General features: G+C 37.4%; 1 protein-coding gene across 2 annotated transcripts in view; it reads left to right on the top strand.

The window, feature by feature from the left end:
- The first annotated feature begins 422 nt into the window (after window positions 1–422).
- LOC122530636 (ubiquitin carboxyl-terminal hydrolase 48-like) overlaps window positions 423–11,935 on the top strand; it is a 35,851-nt gene continuing 24,338 nt past the window's right edge. For both annotated transcript variants that reach the window (XM_043657757.1, XM_043657756.1), the window contains exon 1: window positions 423–547. In XM_043657757.1, the coding sequence (XP_043513692.1) occupies window positions 425–547 (123 nt within the window). In that variant the 5' untranslated portion in view covers window positions 423–424. The remainder of the gene's footprint in view (window positions 548–11,935) is intronic.

Below are 11,935 nucleotides of genomic sequence, written 5' to 3'. Positions count from 1 at the left end.
GGAATTGTTGATAATTTTTTTTAGTATTTCGAAATAATTTTTCTATTATACTAATCAATGGTTTTTAGATTTCCATCGCAAGGTTATACTTTTATAAATATGTTTCAATGTCAAATGTAATAATTTATTAATTTTTTTATCTATAACTGGCTGGAACTAAATTTACAGTTTCATGAAATTAATTTTCTTAGTTATAACTGCATTGATGTATATCAAATAGAAATTTATGCAGAGAAAAGTTATGTAGTCAAAAAATCGAGTTAGGTAATGATCGTCGCTTGAGAGCGATCGTTTTGAGCGTCGTTTTGAAGATTCGCGGTATTTTCTACGATCACACCGATGGAATTTGGTTATTTCCTGAGTAAGATGGATAACGAATTTCGGTATAATTATTAAACTGTTTCCTTTCTTTCTTTTTCAGACGATGCAAATTTGCGGAGCTGGGCCTTACGATCAACATCTGATGCTGGGCGAACACGAATTAACGGATCACAGTCAGAGTCTTGCGGCGCTTGGGATATTCCCCGGGGCACTTCTCACCTTAAAGGTAGGACTCGAAAGAACTCAAACGTTCATCTGATTTATTTCGAAGAATTTTCTGTTTCAGAATTTTGTTACTATAATTAAATATATATTAATACTATGATTCGACTATAATACTAACGTCTATAAGCTATCACTTAAAAAAAAGAAACATACGAGTGAATGCTGATACTTTTCAACTTTTGTTTAAATTATGAGATAAAGTAGCTTTATTCATTTCTAGCTATTTTAACTATAGAATTATATTCGAATGTAATTTTCCATTGCTCTTTTTATTTCTTTTTGATAAAAATAAATTTGTGAACTTCGTTAAAATCACAAATTTATTGAATCCAAAATATTTGAACTCTATTCCTAATGAATATTAAATTATACGTTAAATGATTTTACATCTGCTTATTAATAAATATTTATTTCAGATTTTAAACACAATTAAGATTTAAGTAAGATTGCACGAGATTTTCACGAAATGAATTCACTTCTATCCTTAGTATTTCAATAACACTTAAATATTTATACTAATTTAATTAAATATTTAAAACCAATTACTATAATAATGTTCAATGATTCGTGAGTGGAATGTATCGTGCATGTCTGACTGAGTAAATTTTCTACGTGGCTCGAGCACGTTTTTATCCAAAAACAAAAAGAAAAAATAACGAAGAAAAAACAATCAAAGGGAAAAGAGCCTTGAATCGCTTGATCAGTCAGTTCTCTGCCAATCATTGTCGCTTTTTCATATCTGTTTCCTTTATATTCGTGAAATTTTAACGCAATTAACGACGATTGTCTTGCCAATGGTCACGCTGTCGTTTCGCTAATAAGACAAACCGTAGGTTCGTCTCTCTCTGTTATTTCTGGCATCGCATTCCTCGCGTGAAAGCATCCAAGCAAGACCCCTTAGGATCGTTCGAAGGGTTCAACAGGCAAGAAGGCCCGAGAGGAAGGCGAAACGCGACCGGATGTTTCCTGTTTTCGATTTACACCAATTATTTGTCTCTGGCCGAGCGTCTCGATACGAATAGTCGGTTTCTTAGTGTGTACCAACTCTACTTAATTTAGTTGTAACATTCCTGCCCCTGAAGGAGGTGAAGTTTCAGGATTTTTTGGCCACTGGAGCGTTCTTCTTTGTTCTTTTAGTTCAATTAGTTTAATCATCACTATGGTTGTTACTTACTTATTGTCGCACTCTGTCAATTTTCTCAAGATTACAGAGAGACTGTCTTTGTCTCTCTTTTTCTTTTCTTTTCTTTATTTTACTTTTTGCTTTGATATTCAGTCTTACTTCTATTTCTCATCTAAAGATTCTAATCTTTAATTTTGTTATTTATTATTTTATTATTTTAATATTACCAATATTGATTCGTATTTTCTCATTTTCCTCGACCATTTTTGTACCTTTGTCTTATTCTTTTTTTTTTCTTTTTTCACTCGTTTCTCAAAAAATATTTAATTTAGTTTGAACCCAGAAGCTTCGATAACTGCACACCTTTCACACTATAAATCTCACGCAGTTTTCTTTTCTTTGCTTCTGCAACATTCTAGCCAAGCATCTTTCATCTGTCTCTCCATCAAACATTCTTGCTTTCGCCAAGATTGTTGCTAGCTTTTTGAAAGGAGACACATCACGTCCTTTCATATCAATTCCTTTTGGTCGCAGTTTGCATTCGAAATCTTCGAAATAGTAATACTTTTAATTCGCAAAAGCTTTCTTAATCACTTCAGTCACAACTCATGTTTAGACTGTTTGATAATTTTCATAGATTTATACTATATGAATAATAGTAATAATAATTTTTACAATATCAAATGACGGCATTAAATGGTCACGTTACGAGACAGAAAAGTGTAACATTACTGTAATACATTATTAATTCTGAATGATTAATTTTCTAACTCGCCTTTTATTTTCAATGTATGCTACATAAATTCTTATAAGGCAGGTAACAATATCCTAAACAACAACAATCTTTTGAAAAAAAAAAATATTTTACTCCTTAGTATGAAACCATTTCGAGTTCCATGCACCTGTCGATGTTTGCGAACGTTTGATCGGTAGTTGGGGATCAATTATCGCTGTCGAAACTGACCGCTAGACTCACGTAATTATCTGAAAAATCCGGACACGATCTGGCGAGGTGAGTTGCAGCTTGGTTTGTAGAGAGATGGAAAGAGAGAGAAGGAGAGAGGAAACGGAGAGAGCGCCCCGACAAGCTCGATAAATAGATAGCAGCGGGCACGTAAACGCGTGGAACCGGGCATAACTCGCGGCTTAGTCAGCCATCGCATTCGCCACGGCAGACCGTGATCGATTCCAACGTTTTTTTTTCTTTTTTTTTCTAACGTCGACGAGACTTTTTCCTGGCGAAGCGGCGAATTAACGCATTCGCTGCCCCGATTTCAAGCATCCTGATTCTCAATTCTTACGTACATGCGAATTTTTCTCTCTCCTTGTGTCGCTGACAGACCACTTTGTCAACTGATTAGAATGTTAGAGAGCTTGTATCGTGTTAATCTTCAGTGTTACAACGTTGCTCAACTCATGTTAACTGTTGGCACACGCGAATAGCAGAGGACGCGTGCATATAGGAAAATTCGAAAAGAAAGTAAGAATATTTTAGGGTGAAAGAGAGAGAGCTGTTTGATTCTTGGATTAGTGCACATGTCGTTTTTACGTAGTTTGAATTTTGCAAGTGGATGTTGATAATTATTAATATACAAGTTTGATTTAATTAATCATTAAACTGTAATTGTCAACCACGATAAGGAAGAGGAAATTTGCTCTAAACTACTATTTAGTATTCAATATCGAGAAGATTTAAGCTTTGTTAGTGTCTGCTATGAACGATCAGAATTCCTTGCGGCCACATTTGGAAGAAATGTCACAAAAATACTCTTTATATTTTACCTAGAAGATTCTCTAATTATTAGAATGGAATTTATAAAAAAAGTTTCCAATTTTAGGACCGATAATTTTATCAAATCTGGATTAATGGAATTGATTGCGAAAGTGCACCGAATCACGTGGAAATTGCTTTAATCAAAGTAATAATTTCATTTGAAAAAGCCACGTTTTTATCAATCTGCTAAATTAATTAACTAACACGTAAAGATTATTGATTGATTGTTGAATACCTGATTCAAGTGGAGACGTCCGTACTCACGATCTAGTTTAACACTCGTATGACATATCAGAAAATTATCTTTTCTATTCGACGATGCCTCGTTTCTGAAGGATTTCTCTAATTTTCCGAAATTTGATAGTTGTTGGTCGACTCAATTCTCCTGGCACGCTGTTAATTGCAGTCAGAACGATACGTTTGTCGCGGGTAGGGGCAGCGGACAGTGACAAACAGATGCAATTTAGATTTAAGATCTAACTACCGTTTTCCTTTAAGCCGGAGACAATGGATAAGTAACGCCGGCAATGGTCCAAGATAACGGGAAGACCGCCGATTTTGTCTTGGGATTAGCCGAGAACGTCGCCTCTCGAGATTACAAGTGTTAATTGGCCTCTTACTAGACGAAGATTACCCGCGAACGTTCCGCCTCGAAAAATCCTCCCTACTCGTTGGAACTTACCCCGACAACCATCCCTTCGATGTTCCAAAACATATTCAACTCTTTTACGTTCTCGCCAGATTAGACTCGGTAGATTATCTCGTCTGGTTTATGGTCGATTGTTCGATTATAATTTCGTATAATTTCGTTTCACGCTCATCTATTTAGCCAAGTTTCACTAGCGTTGATTTCATTAGCCAAAAAGCGAGTGAAATTGTGTACGTTGTTTTGTAAACTGTAGAGTCGGTCCTTTTTGCAAACCAGCGAGTAAAGTATTAATATTTCCTTCGCGTTCTCAGAAATCGAAAAATTAATCGTACGATTAAATCTCGTTCGACGTTGAATTTCCTAGAAAACTAATTTACTATTCTAAAGTATTCAATATAAAAATGACGCAGAATGTTACGATAATATTGCTCGATTTTAGAAATTATTTGTTACAAGAAGATGGAAACTTCGTCGTTACCAGAGTCACTATCAGTTAATCAAGAAAAATTTAATATCCAATAAAATTCAACAGGGATTACATAAGATGAAACATTTAAGTACTTTGTTTAAAAAATTAGTTTTCGTGCTTCTCAGCAATAAACGATAGTTCGACGAAGTAAATGTTGATCTTATTCTAACGTGACACTGTGTACTGACGTCACTGTAACGAACTCGCACGAATTCGCATGAGAGAATAAGGGAAATGATGGATTCTAAAGGGATGACGCGCCGCGCCGCGCCGAGGATTCGCGATTTCGTCTGTCTGTTCGCACGGGCCACGCAGGATCGAAGATTCAGCCAAAAATTCGGCGGACGTGGCCGCCGTTTTTGCCGGGTCAAAAGCTGTCGCCGCCGCCGTCGCTGCTGCTCGGCGAAAGAAAAATTCTGCCCGCTCCGTTTGGGACGCGCGGCACCGCCGGAATAATTCCGGCGTTCCTCGACGTTCTTTCCTTTCTCGCGGTTCACTGATTTTATGAAAGCAACGTTCCACCGACTTCTAACACTCTCTCGACTCTCTCCTCGCGGATCGTGTCAAATGGGAAATTGTGCCGAGATCTGTCTCTCCTCGAACTGGTTTTCGAACGGCAGCGTGCGTAGAACTCGCGCAGAGTGGACAGTGTTGAATAAAGATTTTGCCGCGACTATTATTACTCGATTCTTATCGGAATTTATAATTTTGTGGGTAACCTGTGGGTCGAGAAAGTAGGAAGGATGTAAATAAAAGATATAAGCTTGATAAGTTCCATGTGTTGTACGTATTCTGTGAATTATTTTCTGATTTAATTATATTTGCTTAAAAAAATTGAGCAAGTTGGTAGACAAATCACTACGTGATTTGATAGTTTGTCAGACAACAAGCAGATAGTTCTCACTTTATTTCTTTATTAAAAATCTTTGATCTAAAAATATCGAGGATTTTATCCTTGTATAACGTGCATAATAAAAAAGAACGAAAGTGACTGAAATGAAAGTTTGCAGGTGTGCAAAGTCAGTAAATGAAATGTGACGAATAGAGAATAAGATGTTGATATTAAATTATCAAAATTGCTAAAAAACGAAGTTTTTTTGTAGCAATTTTAATAATCGCAGCATCAAATGACGACGGATGAATGAAAGGCCTCAATGCCACGTTAAAAATCATTCGGCCGGCAGCGGATTCCTCGGAGATCGACGTAGCTTCCGTCTTGGAGGTTGTAGTAAAATGAATTTCTTGCCACGATCGAGTACAAACGAAGATTGCACGGAAGAAACCCAATCAGTACGGTGAATCATTACCGGTACAAATTAACCTGAATTCCCCGTGACGCGGATGCACCGTGGCTCGATCCGAGTTTTATCACGGGGATTAGAGTAGCTTGCTCCTTGAAGTGTGCAGCCTTCGGCAAAAACAAATCCGGTATCCTCCGGCGTGAAATTCGTTCGTCGATCAACGTGCCTTGGCCGTCGTACCGCGATCCAACCAAGAAGGACAATCTTCGAGCATGTCCTCGATTAAACATAAATTCGATGAAACGGACTCGAAAGATGAATAATTGAAAAACGAATCGACGAAATTAATATTTTTCAATATTTCGAGAATTATTGCGATAAACTAATAACAATCGTGAGTTAAAAAAAGTGCGTTGTTCAACTTTTTGTCGTAAAATTAAATCTCGTAGCCTTACCAGTAAAGTGATAAATAACTGAGTTAATGTCGCGATTCGATTTTAATATCAGAAAATAAGCAAAATTCGGAAAGTGAGAAGAATTCAATCCAGATTTAGCGAGATATTCCAAGTTATAAAGACCGGACACAGTCTTTCATTGGATCTTCGTTCTTATCCTCTTTGAGATTTTAATTCTAGAATGGATCAATAAAATGGATCAATAAAATGGTGTGTGTTAGAATTATTAGTTTCGTTTGGTATTAGATTTCACATCTAATTTGGAAAGAACCCCTTTTTTTTTTTTGAAAATTAATTGCAGATATATATTTTCTGAAAGTCAATAAAAGTGCGTGAGATTATCCAAAAATTTCGGACCAAAGATGTCAAAATTGAACAGATTAAGATGACTAACCCTTCGAATGTCGAATACACTCCGAGTTCTTGATAATGTACTTAACAGACTCAAAATTGTGTCCACAAAGATTTCTCATTTCCCTTAACGTATGTACATCAGAACGTGAAAAACTTTCTCGTTCTTTTCACCCCTTTGACATTTTGATTCTGAGATCTACGAAAAATCTTCCATTCAACAAAACATTGTTTCTAGAAAAAATTTGTTTTGTCGTGCTTTTCAGTCGAATCCTTCGCGCAAGAAAAAAAAAAAAGTTGGGAAATTTTCCGGCACGAGATGACTGCAATTACAGCAAGGAGGAATGGTATCGAGTTCGAACACAGGCTATCGGCCTCTGACGGTCGATGTAACGACAGTGATAAATCCTTTTAAGGAGCGTCTAGCTGTTTTTAACGGTCGACAGCACGCTGTAACGTGACTGAACAATCCGTAACCGAGGGATAATTGTTCGCAGTTACGCGGATAACCATGGACCAATCCTCTTTGCAAGAAGCTTCTCCGCAAACGGGGGATTGCTTCGTCGTAGAATGTTCTCGTTCGCGAAACGCGAGACGTTCTCGTGATCATATTGAAATTTCAGTCAGCCGAGAGATTACATATTGTCCCTCGATCTCGCGAGCTAGTTAATTCCAAGCTCTAAGAGGATAAGCTCGGCGGTGGACTACGAGAAACTGTGGCAAGCCTAATTTGAATTTGATCCTAAATACAATGAAAAATACCATCTTTCTAATGAAAGAACAATGAAAAATATCACTTTTCTAATATCAATATTTTTTATTTGATCATTTTATAATTAAATTTCCAAAAATGAACGTGAACAAATATTGAACGAATGAAATATCGCGTAGTTCATTATCAAATCTCTTCCTCTTCCTTGCATCTCTTTGATGGATATGTTTTGTCTCAGACAACAAATAATTTCCTCGACAATAATTCTTCCAAAGCGAGAAATATTTTCCATCCGACGAACTCGAGGAGTCTGTCACTTTCAATTCGCTGTCAAAAGTCCCCGTGATTTGAAATTTGAAATTTTACCATGAATCATGGAAAAGTTTCTCGAGTTTTAAGAGGTATTCCTGAAACGATTTTAATCGATCTTCTTCGCCACGGAGGGGCGATCCGGCTACTGGGATAGTTCCCAGTGCATCGTATATTGAACGATCAACGACGGTAGCGACTGGCTACGGTAGCTACCGGTTCAGAATCTCGGAACATACAATGACTGGGATGACTCGCCGGCAGAATCAGCCGCGGAACGTCTTTCGATACATTATATACCGCCCCGTCATCATTCGTGCTGTAATTCAAGGTCGCGATTACAAAGTCAATACATGCTGCCACCTATCTGCATCTTAACATCTCGATTTTTCCTATTTTCCTTTTTCTTTTCTTTTCTTTTCTTCTCTCTTTTTTTTTTTCTTTTGCTGTTCATCGTGAGTATTTCGCGTAGAAAGATCATTGAAAGGCGTGGTCGTGTTTCTTCGCGGGCTGCGTAGCTCCCTCTTTGCTCCTTTTACGCTACTTCCGCTCGAGTCGCATTTCTTCAATCGTTTCTTGGTCTCTTCGTTTTCACGTTCGTAAACATTCATTTTCTCTCTTGGCGTGTGGAATAAATTAGGTTTTTCGATCGTTCGTTTGAAGTGTGTCAAAGTGTGATGTTAGGTTAATAACCTGCAGTTATCGCGTGTAACGTGGAAATGATTATTTTAAAATCAGGTGCACACCTGTATTTCAAAAGTATTCGATATTTCGTTTATTTTTCGATCTATATTCCAGAGATTTGAAAAACGTTTCTTTCTCTAAATAAAATAAAATGTTTCAAAAATAAGTACATTATGACTTACAATTCGAAATCTAATTAATTGCAATTTTATTACTGCAATTTTTTGTAAGATACAATATACAATATCGAAAAAATTCATTATTTCTCTAATCTTTTTTGAACGACACATACTTAACATATTTTTGGAGCATAGATGTTAATACAAATAACCATTGAATATTACACATTTTCCATGCATATTTCGTGCATACAACGATCAATATAAATCCACAATAAAACAAGTGTAACAACTCTATGACAGATATGTCTTGGATAAAAAAATTTCCAATAAAAAACCAGAACCATTTATTTCTAGAAATTCGTCACGTTTAGTCACCGTCGTCTCTCTCTCTCTCTCTCACTCACTCACTCACTCACTCACTCACTCACTCACTCACTCACTCTCTGAACGTCTTACAAAGTAAACGGTGTAAACGTTGAAAGGGGTTAATCAACGTCGCAATTAAATCTGAATCGCCACCCCCGCACGAGAAAACGTACGAGATTAATCGAGCTTGAATACAAGAATGAGAAGCAACAGAGCGCCCTTACAAAGTCGGCACCGGCCGTTTCCTCCTTCCTCTCATTTTTCCCGATTTTTTTGCGATTCCTCCTCACTGTGCGCCCTCTCTTCATGGCTGATCGACCGGAGTCTTTAGAGTCGGTCGGTCGAGTCTCCAACGGGCGGCAGCCGCGTTTGATGTCGTGTGACGAATGTCCGCTTTGGACGCGCTCTCCTCTCCTTCTCTCTCTTCCCTTTTTCTCTTCCCGTTTCCTCTCTTCACGGATTTCTCTCTCTCTCTTTTTCTCTCCCTCTTCTCCTCTTGTACCTCTCTTCGTCGTTTGACTCACGCGGGATTCTTCGCTTTCGTACGAATTCTCAACGTGTTCCAACTTCGTCCAATCTCTGTTCCATATTTTCGTTCCGATGCGTCATCGATCGTGAAGTTTAGCTCTTGCCATTCGAATTGAATGGATTGAACTGTACAGCGATACAGTGGTAGATGGATCTATTTCAATTTCAAATGATCAAGTTATCATTTCTTTTTTTTTTTTTTTTAATTAATTTGTGCTATTAATTTCTATTTTTTAACATTGGGATTAGGTTGGGTTAATATTTTTTCATAATTACGTTTTTCATGTGGAATCTGCTTATAACTTGGAGGGATCCAACATAATTGTGAGATGTCGAGGCTTTTGTGAAAAATAGTGTAGAAATGGCAAATTTTCACAGCTGAGACGGCTAGTTTTTAATTTCACGAAATACAAAGAAAAATTAGAGTACCTTTAACATTATTGGTAAATTAAATCAGCCGCTAATGAGTTGATCTAGAAATTCTAAAATATTTGATTTTCTTCTTCGAAAATAATTCTGTTTCCTATACGTCCACACTCCGACCGCTCTCCCTTTTCAGCCTCAATTTTTAAACGGTCCCCGGCTTCTTTCCCCCGGTTTTATTCTCCTCTTTCTCCTCGAGAGATTCCAATATAAGCGAGTTGCGCACAGTAGTTCGGAGGCGCGCCAACAGAAAATTAGAAACATCCGATGGGGTCCTTTATACCACCGATCCGAAGGTAGGGCAAAAAGGAACTGGCGACCGGATCGACTGCGAAATAAGCTGATCCACCGGTAGATCGATCGATCGCCTGCAACGCGGACGTATAGATTTGGACTTAACGTCGCTTCTTCGATGGAATTCAATTTTTTTTTTCTTCCTAGTTGGCGACGATTTTTCGCGGCGTTCGACCCCTGATTCGTCTAAACGGTGTACTTTGTCGCGTCAGGAATTTTTCAACGAGTATACACGCTAGTATACTCATGCCTATAATTATAATTTGAGTTAAATTTATGAGTATTGAGAGGTTATGAATTTATTTTCTCGATTGTTTTCTAACTTTTCTATTATACCTTCTACATATGTAATATAGTTGTATCTTCACGTCGTTCATTTGGACATATTCATAATCACGAAAAGTAAAAAAAAAAAATAAAAAATTATTAATTGATCTTTTAAATATCAAACGATAACAGTGTTGGAGATTAAATATTTTTCTATTTTGACAACTGTGGCCAATCTCAGTGTCTATTTGTCTTCGGAGAAACGTGAAGATTACATTTACTATGGGACGAAAAGGCTCGCGTATGGTCCGCGAACGAAATTCCACGGTGTTCTCGAACGTCTTTTAACCGGGAGTTTCATTCTTTTGACCTGCGGCGCTGCGCGAACTCGAACCAGGTTCTCGGGATACGAGCAATAACGGACGATAAGTCGTGTTCGAGAATCAATAAAATCATCGTAAAGCTTTCAGCACCGAGGATCGTATAATTTAGAGGGAAGCACACTCCGCTGGGAGTTGGTAGAAATGTTTGTTGTTCGACGAAAAACACTCGTATTTAATACGAACGATCGTATCGCAAAATCAGTATTCGCGATTGTTTTATTCTACTCGGGAATTACAGTCAGAAATTACAATCCATCTCTTTTTCGAGTAGTATGAATCGAATGTAAACTACATTGTAGGTATGCGATTTTTATCGCGGTATTTGTGGAATATTTCAGTTTCTTTAAGTTTTCTAAAATTTATATTTATCGTTTAACGTTAATGACGAAAGATGTTAAACGAATCTTTGGAATTTCACTTCGCAGTCTCGCGATGCACATTCTTTGATTAAAAATTCCAAGTATCTGTAAAATTTTATCAACGCTTATAGTCACGAAAGCGATGTTTCCCATTTCCTATAGTAAACTTTCGCGATCATAATGTGTGTGTTACATGGAACGTTTTAAAATTTCATTGACACATATGTCGAGACACGGATGATAATGTTGATGAAATCAATTCGAAAATTGTGTGTAGAAATTACGAGATATATTGTAAATAGAGCAAGGATATATTGTAAAAAATCAGTATAATCATCTTAAGAATATGACAATTAAATGTATGAATAGGTACTGGTACCTACTAAATATCTTTCAGATTTTTGTTTCAAACTTTGCCAATGTAGGTCCCGTGCCAATAAAACAGTGCCGATAAAATTTCAAAACGTTTCACGTAACACCTTACCAAACAAAGAACGAAAAATGTTTCTTTGCGTAATATCACAAAATCCAAGCGAAACAATTTTTTAACAAACTAAATTCAAGCAAACGCGACTGAAACCCTATCACGAACGGGCGTCGGGGTCCGATCCTTTGGCGCCGCCGAAAGATCCACAGCGATGACCAAGCCATCGGGAAGCCCGGAATCACAGTTAAATGCTCCAGCTAATAATAATGTTCGGCCGGGCTGGGCTGAAATCGTTCGAATTACAACGCCCGGCGCGAGAATTGAGCCATTATTAATCGCTTTTCGTTACCGCTACGACACGAACCTTTCGAATCTCTCGTCCCTTTCGAGTCGCCTTTCATTTCTCGTTTCTCTCTTTTTCGATCGGTCGCGAAGACCGGTAGCCAGAGATCG

Source organism: Frieseomelitta varia, unplaced genomic scaffold (genome assembly GCF_011392965.1).
Source record: "Frieseomelitta varia isolate USP_RPSP 00005682 unplaced genomic scaffold, Fvar_1.2 scaffold_35, whole genome shotgun sequence".
Classification (NCBI taxonomy): Eukaryota; Metazoa; Arthropoda; class Insecta; order Hymenoptera; family Apidae; genus Frieseomelitta; species Frieseomelitta varia.
Note: the sequence above shows the minus strand (reverse complement) of the source record. Positions and strands in the feature narration are given on the sequence as shown.